At 36.3% G+C, this 19,379-nt stretch overlaps 1 protein-coding gene across 9 annotated transcripts in view; it reads left to right on the top strand.

Moving 5' to 3' along the window:
- Window positions 1-19,379, top strand: part of LOC115215987 (retinoic acid receptor RXR) — a 117,193-nt gene that overhangs the window by 86,564 nt on the left and 11,250 nt on the right. For all 9 annotated transcript variants that reach the window (XM_029785337.2, XM_029785342.2, XM_029785339.2 and 6 more), the window contains one exon: window positions 10,723-10,871. In XM_029785337.2, the coding sequence (XP_029641197.1) occupies window positions 10,723-10,871 (149 nt within the window). The remainder of the gene's footprint in view (window positions 1-10,722; window positions 10,872-19,379) is intronic.

The raw sequence follows: 19,379 nt of genomic DNA, 5'->3' as shown, positions 1-19,379 counted from the left end.
GTTATTGATTTGTTTTTCATTTTACTGGTGAATAATACTCATCGGTTATAGATTTCTAACCACTCACTGGTTTACCACTGTGTTTTCATCCTTTGACAATACATACAGATTTATATACTGTTCAACATATTTCTGTAAACTAGCATGGTTTGATGGATTAACAAAAAAAAAAAAAAGACAATTTTTTTAGACAAAATTTATTTTTTGTATTTTTTTCTTTCTTAAAATGAAGTTGAGGGAATGAATGTGTCTTGCCAGGAAAGAAAGGAAATAATGTAGTTTAATACTGAGACATACACTGTTTAACATAATTTTTCTTTTTATCATTAAGCTAGTGTTAGGAACATAAATTTTAATTTAAAATTTATGAAAACAAGACATTAGTACTCAGAGCCAGTTTCAGCCAGGCTGGTAATGAAAGGGTTAAAGTTGATTATAGCATGGAACATAAATACTCTTTTTCTAAAAATAAACCCTATCAAAGCTGTTGCAAAGTCAGTGATTTTCATGAAACTTAAAGTAAAATTTAAATTTTAACATTTTTTTTTCTAAGGTTTATAATATTTAAGTAGTGTTTAATTCATATATATCATTTATTGTTTACTTCTTTCAGTCATTGATTGAACTGTAGGCACCACTTTGAAGGAGTCTAACAAATTGAACCAGTACTTATTTTCTTTAAAGCTACGAGGATGTAAACAAACCAACACAGGTTGTTAAGCAGTAATGGGAACAAACTGATACATACACACACATGTACACATATGATAGGACTCTTCCAGTTACCATTTACCAAATCCATTCGCAGAATTTTAGTTGGACTGGGACAAGTAGGAGAGACTTGCCTAAGGTGCCTTGCAGTGCAACAAAACCTGGAACTGTGTGGTTAGGAAGCAAACTTCTTATCACACAGCCACATCCATGCTTTATATATACAGGGGTTGGATAAAATAATGGAAACACCTTAAAATTTCAAACAAATTAATTTTAATATCGGATAGACAGCCTTTGGCAGTAATTACAGCTTGAATTCTAGAAGGTATAGACTGGTACAAAGTTTGAATTGTTTTCAAAGGAATTTTTTCCATTCTTCAGTTAGAACAGTTTCCAGTTCTTGTGGTGATGATAGTGGAGGATATCGACTCCTCACTTGTTTTTCTAAAATGCACCATAAATATTCAATAATATTGAGATCTGAGGACTGTGGTGGCCAGATAAGATGCTCAACTTCACTAGAATGTTCCTCATGCCATTCAGTAACAACTTTAGATGTTTGGATTGGTGCATTATCATGTACTAGCAGCAGTATCCAGCATTGCACAGGTCTTAATAAATTACCATTCAACTGCGGAAAGATGTATGTTTGGAGCCCTACCTTGGCTATCGTGTTTGCGCAATGCTCGTCTGATTTCAACACCTTACTCCTCAGCCCAGCGCAGATTAGAACCATACACTTGTGAATGATGCCATAGAATGAAGCACACAGATAAGCGCGTAGGAAGAGGACAAGTTGAACAATTTCAGTGTGTCCTATGAGGGAAGTGTTTGAGCAATAGTTTGCTCCCAGTTGAATGAGGTTAATGGTCATCAGCTGGAATGTCGCTCTCAAGAGGTTCATGAAACACGTAGCTGCCATGCATTTTGTAAATTGGTATCCTTTCCGTTGAATTGGTTACATTAATGTTATGAATAAACATACTTGAGGTTATCGACTATATAGAAGGCAGCAGAATTATCCTCAAATACGTGATACTGAACCTGCCTCTCTTATGGCCTGTTTGTAGCAGCTGTTTGACAATATTGTTCCTTCACATTATTATCGTGCAACTGCAACGAATCACCGCCTCTTTACCATCGTAGGAGCACCACACAAAAGCGTTTCATAAAACCACAGAGTGTCAAGAGGCAGGTGCCCTTTTCTGATGCTTCTGTCTGATATGAGTAAAAATAGTAAAAGTATTTGAGTGTACCCCGTTATATGCATGTATGGCAATAACGTTCCCACTTCAGCCTTGGCAAATACGTAGCACTTCATTGTAGGACTATGTTTCTTGTCTTCCCTCGATGTGTTAATACAAACAGTCTGTCTCTACTGCCAACTCTGGAGCATGCAACGTACAGTTGGCTATAGGAAAAGCAAGGCTCTTCTGAGAGAAGTCCAGCCAGAGAAAGAGTCTGGTCGTGAAGCTGGGCTGGAGTGGGAATTGCAGTCTTCTGTCTTTTCTCATGTGTAAGGCCTCATGTTTCTGCAGTTTCATGGTAATTTATTAAGACCCGTGCAGCACCAGATACTATGGCTAGTGGAATGGATGAAGGAAGTAGTAAGTACTTAGCAGTAGCTTGTGCAGTGCAGAGGCTGTTACTGCTTTAACTATCTCATGCTACACTTAGAAATCGCTTTCATTTATTGCAGTGGAAGAGCCTCAGTGCTGGATATTTAGTTATTGGCAGTGGCTATTTTGAATTCATGTGGGGGTCAATGTGTGTGCACACCTTGGTGGAGATTAAGCCTTTGACAAAATAGAAGGGGATATAGCTTCACACGATGCAGAAGACAACTGAAGGTTTCTACGGGACAGCCTGCTGAGGGTCACTGACTAGATTTAAAAGAGGCTGCAAAACGAGAGGTTTGGAGACGTCACTATGAAAGGTTACTCAATAAAGAAAATGAATGGGAGAAAGAGAGTCTGCCGAATGTCAACCCAACAGAGGGACCAGCTATCCGAGTTGACAGTACCTTGGTAGATAAAGCAATTAAGAGTCATACCCAATGACTGGTGTAGCAGCACTATAGTCAACTGCTACAAAGGTATCAAGTTGTTGGATCAGGTAATGAGGGTCATAGCCGAACTAATTAGGGAGAGAGTCTGTTTAGATGAGATGCAGTTTATGTTCGTGCCAGGGAAAAGCACCACTGATGCTATATTTCTGGTAAGACAGCTGCAGAAGAAATAACTAACCAAAGATAAACCTCTATACCTGGCTTTCATTGACATGGAGAAAGCTTTTGACAGGGTCCTCTGATCCCTTATCTGGTAGTCAGTGAGGAAACAAGGGATAGATGAATGGTTAGTGAGAGCTGTGCAAGCAATGTACAGGGTCGCTATCAGTAAGGTGAGGGTTGGCAGCGAGTACAGTGAAGAATTCCGGGTAGAGGTAGGGGTCCACCAAGGTTCAGTCCTCAGCCCCCTCCTATTTATCATAGTCCACCAGGTAATAACAGAGAAATTCAAGACAGGATGCCCCTGGGAGCTCCTCTATGCTGACGACCTTGCTGTAATTGCTGAGCCACTATCAGAACTAGAGAAGTTTCAGGATTAGAATTGAAGGGCCTTAGAGTCAACCTAGCTAAAACCAAAGTCCTAATAAGTAGGAAGGCAGACAAACCACAAATCCCTTCAGGTAGATGGCCCTGCTCGATCTGTAAAAAAGGTGTAGGTAGAAACTCAATGAGATGTACCCAGTGTAAGCTATGGACACATAAGAGGTGCAGCAATATCAAAGGAAGGCTAACTGGGGAGATAGTTTTTGTATGTGGCATATGCTCAGGTGCTATAAACACTGAAAATGTGCAGAGAAGAGCTTCTGTCACATTCCAGGGAGAAAAACTAGTAGTAGTTGATAGCTTCCGTTACCTAAGTGACCAAATCAGTGTGCTGAAAGTGTAGCTGCTAGAATAAGAATTGCCAGGTCAAAGTTCAGAGCTCTTACCTCTGCTGGTGACAAAGGGCCTCTCGCTCAGAGTAAAAGGTAGACTGTATGACGCATGTGTATGAACAGCTATGCTACATGGCAGTGAAACATGGGCCATGACTGCTGAGGTCATGCATAAGCTCGCGAGGAATGAAGCCAGCATGCTACGATGGATGTGTAATGTCAGTGTGCATACTCAATAGAGTGTAAGTACCTTGAGAGACCTAAGTTGGACCTAAGAAGCATCAGATGTAATGTGCAAAGGAGTTGACTGCACTAGTATGATCATGTGGCGAGAATGGATGAGGATAGCTGTATGAAAAAGTGCCACACCCTAGCAGTTGAGGGAACCTGTGGAAGAGGCAGACCCATGAAGACCTGGGATGAGGTGGTGAATCATGACCTTCAAACATTAGGCCTCACTAAGGCAATGACTAGTGACCAAGTGAGACCATAATCTCGTGGCTGATGCCAGGGGTGTAACCAGCCCACTTATCCGTACCTTTCCTTCATTGGACACTAAACTCTGCTTGCGAAGATCTGTTGAGGCAAGTGAAATCGAAATCAAATTCGATGACTGTCATCCATGCTAGTGTAGTGCTAAGAGCACCATCCGAGCGTGATCGTTGCCAGAGCAACAAAGTGTCTTCCATGCCGGTGACAAGCAAAAAGCACCATTTGAGCCTGATTGTTACCAGCATCGCCCTACTGGCACCTGTTCCGGTGGCATGTGAAAAAACATTCGAACAAGGTCATTGCCAGTGCCGCTGAACTGGCTCATGTGAAGGTGGCACGTAAAAAACACCATTTGATCGTGGCTGTTGCCAGTACCGCCTGACTGGCCCTTGTGCCGGTGGCACGTAAAAGCACCCACTACACTCTCAGAGTGGTTGATGTTAGGAAGGGCATCCAGCAGTAGCAACTCTGCTAGATCAGACTGGAGCCTGTGCAGCCATCTGGCTCGGCAGTCCTCAGTCAAATAATCCAACTAGCATGTAAAGCGGATGTTAAACGAGGAGGATGATGATGATGATGTATGTATATATACATGTGTGTGTATATAAAATAATAATAATAATAATAATAATTGTGTACAGTGCTCAGGTGCACTACAACTCATCTAAAGTGTATATATAATCAGGTATGTATATATACATGTGTGTATGTATATATACATGTGTGTATGTATATATACATGTGTGTATGTATATATATATGTATGTATATATATATATATATATATATACGTGTATATATATATATGTACATGTATGTATAGATGCATATGTATGTGTATATGTGTATATATGTATACATATGTATATATACGTGTATATAGATGTACATATATACACATATGGATATGCATGTATATATATACATGTATATGTATGTATATATTTAATGGGACACTATTTGCATGATAGAGTTGGTGAAGACAAAGAATGGAAATGTATCTTTTGCAACGAATAATGCATCTACATAAAGTCTGTAAAAATTTCGTATAATAAATGAAATTTTTTGTACATTAGTTTATATTTTTTTATGATACATTTGTCATATAAAAGATAATGATTGATGATGATGATGATGATGATCGTAGGACTGCAGTGTTTTGTTAATGGGACAGTGTTGAAATTACATAATTTGAAAATTAAATTAAGGCATGACTTGAGAATTTCTGTTCACATTTAATTCTATCCCTCTCTAGGGTTTAATAAGTTGGTTCCATTTTTCGCTTGGAATCATTATTTTATTCCCTGTCTATCGTTCTGCTGGACCACACTTTCACCACTTATTTTTGGTGCCCATATAGTCACTAGCAGTCATAAACACTTTCTCAACCCTTCTAACTTTGACCTTGCAAAATATCTAGTATGTTTACAGCTAGAGGGAGAGAGTGCTGTACCAGCACTAGGCTGGTTTTTGTTTCAGGTGAGTAGATTGGTACAATGTGAAATGAAGTTTATTGCTCAGGAGCATGGTACCCCATCCAGGTATCAAGCCTAGTACATGTACTTAATGGTCCATATGTTGTGCTTTTTGACTCACATTAATATTTGGGTTTGTGTGAGTGTGTATTGTTATTCCTAAATTTCTATACAGCTTTCATTGTATATTTCTCTGAAAAATATATTTTCTCTGTATGTTTCAATCAATTTTGAAAATAATAAAAAAAATTTGGCAAGATTTAGTAAAATAATTAACTTATTTGTAATTAAATTGTTGTTGGGAACATAACTTAAGAAAAGGCACTGACAGTTTTAATTCAAATATGGACATTGTTTTTGAAACAGGAAGATTTGTATTAGATTTAGAAGTAGTCGAAGGTGAGTTGGTATCAAAAGGTTACAGAACTCTTTTTATAAGTTTAAATTACTTTTGTAGCTTCCAAATGTTATAAAATTCTGGACTAGATGAAGCAAGATTTTTAGTCAGAATACTCAAGAATGAACAATTGAACTGTTTCTTTAAACCCTACTTTGGTTGACTTTACCATCCTACTCTAAGGTTGGCTAAATTATCTATAAGTAATATACTAGGCTTAATTCATTTGACTATATGTTTGCTTTGTCTTAAAATGTGGATCTGTGTTAAGTGCTTTAGTTGCTTACAGTCAACTGGACAAGGCCATTTAGTCGGTCATGGTCACATACACTGCTGTAGGCTACTCTCTGAAAGCAAAAAACATTGATCTTGGCTAATCCAACATCCTTCGTGAATTTAAAAATTTATCAAAAATAGTTGAGTTTATTGTTGTGATGTTGGATTATCCCTGAGGGAATTTAGTTGTTTGTATTTATGAGGTAGATTTTAAAAGATTTCATGTCAAGTCTGTTTTTAATTATTTGTTTGTGACTTTACACTGCTAAGTTCTAATCTTGTTGGTGTCATGTCTGTCTACAAATCAGTGGCTATACTAGCATTTAGGCACTACAGCCACTGCTACAAAATAGACTGAATACTTAAAATTTTAGTGATATTGGATGGGGTCATGCTTTCCTGATAGTGCCAAGCTGAATGTTTATTTTTATTCCCTAATTTAATTTTTTATATGTGCAAAGTAATTTGATAACATACGTAATATAACAGAAATGTAATTTTGTTATTGAGTTTATATATCATCATTTAATATCCATTTTCCATGCTGGCATGGATTGGATAGTAAAACAAGAGCCAATAAGCCAGAGAACTGCACTAGGCTCCATTATCTGCTTTGACATGGTTTCTATGGCTGGATGTCCTTCCTAATGCCAACCATTTTATAGAATGTACTGGATGCTTTTATGTGGCTGTGACAGGGAGTGATCCTGAGGGAGGTGGCTTTGTGAGATATTTGGTTACCACAAGTAGGAAAAGAAATGATAGTTAGAAAGATAGAGACAGACAGAGAAACAGATTGGTGATGTGGGTGGAACTCGTACATACAAAACAGCGGAGGGCGATGAGGGTGAGGTTCATACATACAAGACAGTGTGGGTGAATATGCGGTACAGCTGGGGTAGATGGAGATGTTCCATAAGAATGCAAGTTGAGATATTTAGAGACAGGGAAAAGGTGATGGTGAGAGAAATTAGAGTGGCTCAGGGCTATGGTAGATATGTGAGAGTATGTAGTATGTGTGCGGGTAGGCACATGAAGGAGAGTGGGGGGGGAGACTGGTTGTGGAAGAGTTTTGATAAGGGATAGATTGTGAGGCAGGGTGGGGGTTTGGACATGAAGGACATGCTTGTATGGCTGTGATTTTACTTAACTTGACGCACGTCTTCTCATGCACAGCAAATCACCAGTTGTTCCGGTTCCTTGTCAACTCTTGAGGCTCAGCATCTGAAGATCACTTCTCATCACTTTGTCCCATGTCATCCTGGGTCTACCTCTTCCACAGGTTCCCTCTACAATTAGATACCAGCACTTCTTTATTGCAGCTCTCCTCATCCATATGCATTATATGGCCATGCCAGCACAGTCTTCTCTCTAGCACACTACATCTAATGTCTTTTACTCAGGTTTTCTCTTAAAACATTAATGCTTTATCATACATGCACACTGATATAGCACATACATCAGAGCATTGCCTGACCTCATGTAGTTAAATTTAAATGCACTTTTGTTACAATAGAAAAAAATATGTTGCATGATAAGTTATAGAACAACTTGTGTTTTGCTGCAAACAACTTGAGCAGTTATTAAATACTTAGCTATATTCCTATAAAATACCTATGTTGTGTCGAGATTGCATGAAATAGATTTGCTTGACATGTTTCTCATTGTGTATAATCCATTTATCTAGTTAACCTCATTCTTCTTGTCTAATATCTTAAGCTGAAGATATTTCAAAGTAGTGGTTAGGAATGTTAGATATCAATTATTTATTCTTTACACTGTACTTAAAAACATAGCATATCTTTATATTTTGGTCATCAGTATGCTGAAGTGCTATTTTTGTTGTCGTTTCTTATCTTTTCAGTACATAACTAGTTTGTGGTTAGAGGATTCATAAGAGCAGTTGGTAATAAACTTGGCAACATGAACAGAAAGCTGAAACTGAACATATCTTTCTCTACAAAAATACATTATCTCTGACCCTTCTTTTTCTGGAGGTGCTTTGCTTAGGAATGGACATTCTTAGGAGATGTTTTTATCTCAAACAATTATGCATAGGATTGTATTGTTGATAGTTTATCATAAATACTGAGGCTGTTCTTGTTTTCAGTTCTGCAGATTTCTAGTCTGTTAACTTTGAGATGTCATTGAAGCCTGATTTCTGTACAAGATTTTACATTTAATAATACTGTATCATATATTGGTAGGTGGGGTTCTAGTTTCCTTTTCTAGTGTTGTTATTTAGCAGCTTGTTGATAATATTGATCCAGGTAATAGAACCTTCATTGCACACACACCTCATAGTTTCAGAGTATAAATTGTTAATTTTACGATATTCTTGTTTTATTTTGCACCATATGGTGAATAAAAGCAATAAATTGACTTTTTGTTGTTCAGCTTTCATTTCCTGCTCTATGCTAATAGTCTTAAATTACTGTTTAACTTTCAAGTTTCTACAAACACTTTAATTTCTTAAAGAAAAATACAGTAAATACAATTATTTGATGGTGTGTATCTTTCAATTACATCCAAATTAGGACATTGACTTAAATAGTTTTAGTCAATTATGTTGACCCCAGTACTTTAGTCTGGTACTTAATATTTCAGACTCTATTTGTTAAATGGCTGTGTTTGGCTTTTGGAGAGATTGAACATACATTGTAGTAGACATCATGCTATATTTATTTCACAGATTTTTATCCACACACACACACAACAGGCTCCTTAGAAATTTGCTCTCTATATTTCATTGTCAGGCATCAATCCAAAGATATAGAAGATACTTATCTAAAGCTCTGTGTAGTATGAATGGACCTAGAATATAATGGTTTATTAAGTAAAAGTTTTATCCTTGCATTCAAAAAGCCTTAAGAATGTTTGTATATTTTAATTTTTTCCAATTTATAATCTATATATTTATTTCAGTAGTTTGAAAGCAATTATTTAGACTGTCTTTTTGACAAGTGTTATATTTCAGCATTTATTAGTCCTGCTTTTGAACTTACTAACAAAACTACACAGCACAGGTGATTAATCTGAAATACAGCTAAGCAACGAACTTTGATCTTAGATCTGCCAGTCTCCCAGAAATATGGGAAACCTAATCCTGCCATTCTAATTCCCACAATTTAAAATAAAATGTAATGGATGAAGAGTGTGCAGAGAATATAACTCAATAACCACAGATTTACACTCCTGTCACAGTCTGAAATGTAGCATGATATACTCACTCCCTAGAGATGCTAACAACAGACTCTCTGTCACTTGATAACAGCAGTTTTCAACCAGAAAAGTGTTTTTGTTTTCGTTAGGTTACACAATTTATGAAGTTCATTGAGGTTTAATTCTGCCTCTAGAAGAAACAGAATAGAGAAAATGTGTTTGTTCAACTTTTCATCTTTCACTGTTAACAATATGTCAAATGATTTGATTGCTTTTTTGGTTTGTTACATAAATATTTAATGTTTGGGTCAGGTCCTTAATACATAGTTTATCAAATGTGACAGCTGCAGCTCTTTGTCATTGGATGCCATTAGATATGACTAAATGTCATTAAGTAACTTAGTCACTCAGTCAGTGGTGTATTGAAAGGGTTGTAAATAGAAATACCCGTCTATTTTGAGGTTGATGTTCACTGCAAGGTTACATAAAAGCAATTTGAAATGTTTCGAAGTGGAACAGGAGATTTAGTTCAGTGGTTTAATGTAGGTGTAGTTGAACAGCCTGGAGTAACTTGGTTACTATGCCAATTTGTCATTCCTGTTTTTAAATTTTTATCTCTTAGATATGATTTATACTAACACAGTTGTTTTTATTTCTGTTTCTTTTGTGAATCTATTGATCATTAGGTGTTTTGTGCATCTATAATATATCAACTTGTCACAGACATAAGATCTACAATGTTATTTAACAATAGAAACCTTAACTGCTGTTACTTTATAGTTTTGTGTGTTGTAGAATGACTGTGACAATCATGTTTGTCATGTTTGCTGCAAATACAGTTAGATGGAATCTCAAACAAATAAATGTATTTAGCATCTCTTGGAGAGTTAACCACTGAATTGAATTTCATTTATCTTTTATCTGTGTACATGTTTCAAAAGGCAAAATATATGAAAATACAGTAATTAACTCTGATTAAATTTCTAAAGAAACAATAAGATTTTCTGAATGTCTATTTTTTTTATTTTATATCTCTTGTTACTACGTTTTCATGTCAAGTGATTCTAATTAGAAACTGTTCGTTTGTCATTTTCATTTCTCCCATCTCCTTTTGCTCTCTGTAAATGATAAACTGAACTGTCAGCACCACTGATTCTTCAAGAGCTTTTTATTCCAATGTCATAGTGATTACATTTAGCTAAATCTGCAGGTATAAATTTACAAGGTGTTAAAGGTTTGATTGTTGCTTTTGTCTTTTTGCAGCTGTTCAAGAAGAACGTCAACGTGTGAAAGAAAAAGGAGAAGGCGAAGTAGAGAGCACCAGCAGTGCAAATGTTGATATGCCTGTTGAACGAATCTTAGAAGCTGAATTAGCTGTAGAACCAAAGATAGAAACATATATTGACACCCAGGTAAGTTTCATTGCAAGAATAACCATCAATTTTACCGATTTATATTTAAAGATGTTACAATGGCTTGTTGTAATTCAAATATATGTATTGTTACTTTAGCATTACTGATGCCTAAAATTGAATAATTCAAAAAAAAAGAAAGAAGAAAAAAAAATTGGAGTGCAGATGATCATTAAGATTCACCTTACATTAACCTAATTTTTTATAATACTTTTTTTATTATTTTTAACTAATTTCCATGAGCACTATACATTTTTAGTTGGTCTTTTCTAGTTAACATATTTTTGAAATATTCTGTTCAATGAGTTTGGAACTAATTTTAATAATATTTCAGTATTTTGGAAAGAAATAAAAATAACAGATTTATGTAATAAATATTTGCTTTTATTAAAGTCTGAAATATTTGACAAAGAAAGTTTATCCCAGTATAAATAGAGCTTGAGAAATAAAACAGTTCATGCACACTAATAGTTTTATGATCATTAAAAAAAAAAAAAAATGAAAGAACTACATTTTAAGTTAGGTATTTGTTTCTAGTAGCATCATTGTGTAAGGATGTGACTATAAAAGATATTGCTCTTAATTTGTTTAGTGACAAATTTCTCTCTTATTGAGAAGAGTTATTACAACTGCTATGAAATAGTAATACAACTATCTTTTTACCAATAAATGGAACATAATTTTTCTTATATAAAAATTGTGATGTACAGGGCTTATTGTCTGTATGTATGTATGTATATATATCGTATAGTCAACCAGGTGATACACGAAGGAGTCATACCCAATGACTGGTGCAGCAGCATACTAGTCAACTGCTACAAAGGTAAAGATGATGCCCTAGATACAAATAATTACAGAGGTATCAAGCTGTTGGATCAAGTAATGAAGGTTACGGAGAGGGTCATAGCCCAACTAATTAGAGAGAGAGTTAGTTTAGATGAGATGCAGTTTGGGTTCGTGCCAGGGAAAAGTACCACTGATGCTATATTCCTGGTAAGGCAGCTGCAGGAGAAATACCTAGCCAAAGATAAGCCCCTGTACCTGGCTTTCGTTGACATGGAGAAAGCTTTTGATAGGGTCCCCCGATCCCTTATCTGGTGGTCAATGAGGAAACTAGGGATAGATGAATGGCTGGTGAGGACTGTGCAAGCCATGTACAGAGATGCCGTAAGTAAGGTTAGGGTTGGCAACATGTACACAGAAGAATTCAAAGTAGAGGTTGGGGTCCACCAGGGTTCAGTACTCAGCCCCCTCCTATTTATCATAGTACTCCAGGCAATTACGGAGGAATTCAAGACAGGCTGTCCCTGGGAGCTCCTCTACGCTGACGACCTTGCTCTTATTGCTGAGTCACTATCAGAACTGGAGGAGAAGTTCCAGTTGTGGAAGGAGGGTTTAGAATCAAGGGGCCTTAGAGTCAACCTAGCTAAAACCAAAGTACTAATAAGTAGAAAGGTAGACAATCCACAAATATCTTCAGGAAGATGGCCCTGCTCGATCTGTAGAAAAGGTGTAGGTAGAAACTCTATAAGATGTACCCAGTGTAAGCTATGGACACATAAGAGGTGCAGCAATGTCAAAGGTAGGCTAACTGGGAAGATAGTTTTTGTATGTGGCAGATGCTCGGGAGCATTAACCTCCGAAAATCTGCAGAACACAACTTCCGTCACTTTCCAGGGGGAAAAACTAGAAGTAGTTGATAGCTTCCGTTATCTAGGTGACCAAGTCAGTAGTGGGGGTGGGTGCGCTGAAAGTGTAACTGCTAGAATAAGAATAGCCTGGGCAAAGTTTAGGGAGCTCTTACCTCTGCTGGTGACTAAAGGCCTCTCGCTCAGACTGTATGATGCGTGTGTACGAACAGCCATGCTACATGGCAGCGAAACATGGGCCGTGACTGCTGAGGACATGCGTAAGCTCGTGAGGAATGAAGCCAGTATGCTCCGATGGATGTGTAATGTCAGTGTACATACTCGACAGAGCGTTAGCACCTTGAGAGAAATGTTGTACCTAAGAAGCATCAGTTGTGGTGTGCAAGAGAGACGATTGCGCTGGTATGGTCATGTGGCGAGAATGGATGAAGATAGGTGTGTGAGAAAGTGCCAATCCCTGGCAGTTGAGGGAACCCGTGGAAGAGGTAGACCCAGGAAAACCTGGGACGAGGTGGTGAAGCACGACCTTCGAACTTTAGGCCTCACTGAGGAAATGACCAGAGACCGAGACCTTTGGAAATATTCTGTACGTGAGAAGACCAGGCAGGACAAGTGAGCCCAGCCCACTTATGAATGCCTTTCCTCCCTTGGACACAAAGACCGGTTGAGGCAAGCGAAGTCGATATAGAACCTCATCCGGCGACAGACACCCATGCCAACCCCCCATGCTTGCGAAGACATGTTGGGGCAAGCGAAATCGAAATCGAAACCGAATTGAACCAGCCAGGATCCCTGGCCTGGTGGTACGTAAAAAGCACTATCCGACTCGTGGCCGTGGCACGTAAAATACTCCAATGCGACCGTACGACAGGCACCCATGCCAACCCCCTTTGCTTGTGAAGACATGTTGGGGCAAGCGAAATCGAAATCGAATTGAACCAGCCAGGATCCCTGGTCTGGTGGTACGTAAAAAGCACTATCCGACTCGTGGCCGTGGCACGTAAAATACTCCAATGCGACCGTACGACAGGCACCCATGCCAACCCCCTTTGCTTGTGAGGACATGTTGGGGCAAGCGAAATCGAAATCGAATTGAACCAGCCAGGATCCCTGGTCTGGTGGTACGTAAAAAGCACTATCCGACCGTGGCCGATGCCAGCACCACCTCGACTGGCTTCCGTGCCGGTGGCACATAAAATACACCAATCTGACCGTGGCCGTTGCCAGCCCCGCCTGGCACCTGTGCAGGTGGCACGTAAAAAGCACCCACTACACTCACGGAGTGGTTGGCGTTAGGAAGGGCATCCAGCTGTAGAAACATTGCCAGATTAGACTGGAGCCTGGTGCAGCCTTCTGGCTTCCCAGAACCCCGGTCGAACCGTCCAACCCATGCTAGCATGGAGAACGGACGTTAAACGATGATGATGATGATATACATACACACACACATAATGTCTTACAATAATATCTGGTAGTTGAGGCTAAGATGCTATATAGTAAATTCACTATCTTCAGTATAACATCTATATGTGTTAATGACAAAGATCTTCTCACCACACAGACTGTATTGTGAAATAAAAGTAAGGATGATTTGATTAGTGGAATATGTTTGCTATACTAAGTGCAATAATCTAACACCATGTCAGTGTTTATATGCGAAAGAAGCATCAAAATAAGGGTGTCAGGTAAAAATTTATGTAAAAGAAATGAATTTGCATAGAAAATAACAAAGAATTTCAAAAATATTTAGTATGATATTTTAGCAAAGAATAATATCAGTAATATATGTAACTTTCATTATAATCATCATCATTTTATTATGTCTGCTTTCCATGTTGGCATGGTTTAGGTAGGTTGTCATGGTCCAGGTCAGTTCTTATTGAAAATTACTGCCCTCCTCCCTTGACAGATTTTATTTTTGTAAAGTGAAATTAGTCCAGCAAAACATACTTGTCCTTATCTATTTTATACTGTGTTAATAGCAATTTGATTCTTATTAACAATTTGTTTGATTTAAAAGTTACTGATGAATTTGTATACATTGTAAATAGATGGTGGCAGTATTTTGTATTCTTGATCATCTTAATTTCACTGGTTTAATAATACCTGCTTGCTTATGTTGGCAATTTAAACAAACGGCTTCTTCTCTGGTTGATGTGTTTCAATATTTTAAAAACTGCTGTTTTATGTATGAGTGTGTGTTTGTATGAAAATTTAATTTTTAACAATTGCAACTAATTAAAAACAAAATTAACAGGCATTTTAAGAAAATGCCCTTTTATGTTTTTTTACACCAGTTCTATACTAACCAAGATTGTATTGTTCTGAAATTTAAATATTGGTATGGAGTCTGTCAGCAATTATTGAATTACTTCTTTTATATTGACAATCACTTTACTGTGAAGTAAGAGGAATAGACATTTCTGGTTGTTTCATGTAATGATAGAGATATCTTGAGTATGCTTAAAATGTTTTAAATTTTAAGATTTAAAGATTTGGGGTTAAACCTGTTTTCAGGTTTTATTAGTGTCATGAAAGTTGAGGCGTTTAGGTGAGAGCTTGAAATTATTTTTGATCAACAAATATACAAAATAGTAACTATTTACTTATGATGATATGTCTTGCTATATAATGAAGATAACAGTAATTGTTCAATTTTAAACATCCATCTATTCATACATTTTTAGCAGATTTATATTTGGCCTAGTAATTTTGTTGTACTAGCCTGAAGCTGACATAATTACTATAGTTATAATCTGATAGCTAAGTTGTCCAGGAAACATGACATTGTACAAGGCTTGTCAAAAGTAAATGTTAGCATTGTCTTCCTCCGTTTTCCTTCTCCACACTTAATAACCTAGATGAAATTATGATTAGAATTTTCAAGATACTCAGTTATGTTTAAAATCTTGTGATGTAATAGATTTGATTTTGTATATCATTGTGGTTGAAATTTGATTTCAAGGACCCACAGATGGATTATAAAGAATCAAGATGAGTCATATGCTGTAGAGCAGACATGTAACTGCTTTAGTCAGAAGGGGAACTTCAGAGCTTCTGACCTTTTGCAGGGTCTCCAAGACCCTTGAGAGAGGTGGAAGAAGAAAACATGACTAATGTAGTGTATTACAGAATATCAAGTCTTCCCCAGGCTAGAAACTTCATCCAAATGCTTAAAACTCTGTTAAAAGTATTCTAAAGCCAGCTGTTGATGTTAAAAACTGGGCAATGGACTCAGTGTTCACCCCAAAATTCTATGGTTTGACTTAAAGGTTATGTATGGTTAAAAAAGACTTGCCTAAGATGCTGTACAGTGGCAAGGAACTCATAACTATGTGACTGGAGTGAACTTCATGCCCAGCATGAAAAATGGATGTTAAAGCATTGATAATATTTTCTTCAAAATACAATATATACTATCATATTCAAGCAACATCTAGTTACATATATTTTGTTCATAACTTCTATTTATACATAATTATCCTTTATCAAATATTTTGTGTATATTTGTGTGTCTTACAAACACATTTTGTCCTCATCTTGATTGTTATAGTCACATTGCAACACCCCACTTTCCTGTTTTCTTCAAGTACCTGTTGTATTCAGTAATGTTCTTGATGCTTTAAGCTGAACCCTTTATTAAAACCACAGAGGAGTGATAATTCTTATTCTGTTGTCCCTTCTTACTCATTCCCCTACTTGTGATGTTGCTCTTTCTGCTTGTACTGACATACGTATTCTCTATCCAATTGCTATGTCAAACAATTAAGTGATAAAATTTAGAAGCTTTAACATGAGTTCATGCATGCATACATGTGTGTACAGGTTCATTTTATGTTTTTCACTGGGTTTGACAGTATATATCTGTCAAACCCTGTATATATGGGTTTGACAGATATATACCGAGGTATTGTTTTACAACCACTTTAGGCAGTTTGCTGTGATTGAGAAGACACATCAAACTGAGTAAAATTGTGACTGTCCATGCATATGAACATGTCCTCTAAATCCCTCTCTCAGCCAAGGACCCTAGTCTTCCAGGCTTGTGAGTGCTGGTACTGTGTAAAAGCACCCATGCCAGTACAACATACGAGCTCCCAGTACATTTTATAAAGTGGTTGGCATTAGGAAGGGCATCCAGCCATGGAAACCATGCCAAAACAGACAAATGGAGAATGAACTTTAAATGATGATACATCTTCCGCTAACCTTTATCTGTTTTCATGGACATGGTATGTCAACAAATTTTACAATTTTCAGGAAAAACGCTTTCATGTGAAGACCTAGAATGTAAACATTAAAGCACGCGTGCGCACGCTCACACGCACACACTGTCCTCCCTACTACCAGTCATGTAAATTCTTCTCATTACCAGAAGTTAGATTTAAACCTATATATTTCCATTACTTAATTGTTCTCTAGGACAATAAGATACTGAATATGTGTTGATTAAATGTCAAGTGTTTAAGTGTAGTGGTTTGGCTTATGGCTGTGAATTCAATACCTGTGCTACTTCAGCAAGATATACTCTGGTTCAAGCAAAATGAGCAAGTGACATCACAAGAAGGAGGATAACTGATAGGATACCCCAGGCAGGAACAACAAAATGAGGACAATATGTTTGCCTTGATTTAATAAAGAGTTTGCTTCAAAAATACTAAGAACTTTACTGAAATACAACAGATACTTTCTCAAAGGAGATGAGAGTGTTCACTGGCTAAAGTGGTATGACCTTAACAAATAAGATAAGGATACTGGTCTGAAATATCTGTGCAATATATGTCCAATTATTTTGGTGTGTATGTGTGTGTGCGCGTGTGTGCATATATATATATATATATATATATATATATATATATATATATATATATATATATATATATGCATTCATTCATGTATGTTTTCAAGGTCACCACTAAAATCATTGGATTTCAATATCATTTCCAGTTCAGAATTCACTACAATCCTTTTTTTTTTTATTATATGTTTTAACTTACACATGCTTATTTTAACCAACACACAAACAATGCAACTAAATTTCCCATCAATCCCTCTCCCCCATTTTGAATTACAACTTATTTATTAAGGCAGCAAGCTGGCAAAATCATTAGCATACCTATGCTTTGTGGCATCTGGCGAGGTCAACATTGCCTTTTGTTCTTTTTGTGATTGATAAAATAAGTGCCAGTTGAATGCTGGGGTTAATGTAATCAACTAGCCTCCTCATCCAAAATTTGAGGCTATGTGCCCATAATGGAAAGGATTATTATTGTTATTATTAGTCACTTTCATGCCACTTCATTTGTGATTTGGAGTTCTTAGGCTCAGCAGGTTTTTTCAATCTTTAAGTTAAGAGTTATGGCATAGGATAGCTAGAATGATCTAACTTTCTATCAAAAACTGTAATAAGTGAAACAAACAGGTTTTCTGATGATGCAGGAATTTACGAAACAGGTATTAGTTAAGACAACAATTTGTAAACATTCGTTCTTTATAACAAATAAAATTATAAAAAGATACAATAACTGAAACCTGTAAATGAATTTCTGAGCAATTTTAGAAAACAAAGAATAAGCCATAATTTATAGTTATTTATTATTTTGTCAGTAGTGGTAGTTTCTTAAAAATTATTAAGTTAATCTTGTATTGACTTTAAAAAGGAACGATCACATAAAGTTTTTTGTTTCTTTCCCGAAACCTAATTTTTATATGGTATTTTACCACAATACATTCAGTAGCTAGATGATATTCTCACACTTCTGTTTTTGCTTCCCTTTGAACTATTTACAAGTTATTTAGAATCAATTTTTTTTTTTTAATGAAGTTGGTTCATATATTGAGTGTGATTACTTCAAAGGTTATAATTGTGATCCATACTAGTTTAGTATGTTAATAACAATTCATTGATTAATCTGGTAGAGTAATGTAGTCTGGTATATCATCTTACTAGAGATTGACTACCGGGTTCACAGACCATTTATTTAAGTCATAGCCAAACTTCATATGAATTGGAAGAAGAAAAAAAACCCATTTGAATGAATCAAGTAATAATGCTATGCAGTGCATTTCAGAAGAATCTGTAACTTAGCTTTAAAAGATGACAGCCTCTTTAAAAGATATATATATATATATATATATATATTGAAAACATTATCTTCTGGATGGCTATAATAACTTTTAGTCTTACGCCTGTTAAATTTTCTAAATGGTTCTTTTTGGATTTATCAAAATACTTCGTTTCATTATCAATTCCCAGTTCTCACTTATTTGTATCTCTTTAACTGTTGCATGAAGCAGCAAGCATAATCCTTTTCTCTAAAACTGTCATTAGCTAATTTAACCTAACAATGATGAAGTAAGAGTTACAAACCCAATTTTCATTTCATCCTTGAAAGGTTTCTTAGGTCTTTTAACTCTAAGCTTTCTGCAACAAATTTTTCAAAATATAAACTCTTCTTTTAAACAGCTTATATTTAAAACAGGTATTTTTAGTGTTAGTTTAAATCTTAAAGCATTTACATTAACACAATTTGATTTAAAATAATGATGTTCTACTTCGGAAAATACAAGCCAACAAGGGGAAATACAAGCCTGGTACAAATAGCAACCAAATTACATCTCACCAATTAAAAAAAAAAGGTCGGGGCAACTGTGCCAATATGATAATTTAAGCATAGATATAACTGTTGCTCGGTTATTAGGTGAATTGGCAGTCATTAGACAAAAAATGCTGTGCAGTGTTTGTTCTGGCTCCCTGAGTCCAAATTCTGCCAAGGTCAGCTTTGTTGTTCATCCTTTCAGGATTGATTTTTTTTTTTTTTTTTAAAAGTACCAAACCAAGGTGGTTAACTGGCTGAAC

The sequence above is a fragment of the Octopus sinensis genome, linkage group LG1 (assembly GCF_006345805.1).
Source record: "Octopus sinensis linkage group LG1, ASM634580v1, whole genome shotgun sequence".
Taxonomy (NCBI): Eukaryota; Metazoa; Mollusca; class Cephalopoda; order Octopoda; family Octopodidae; genus Octopus; species Octopus sinensis.
This window is presented reverse-complemented; position numbering and strand designations above follow the sequence as displayed.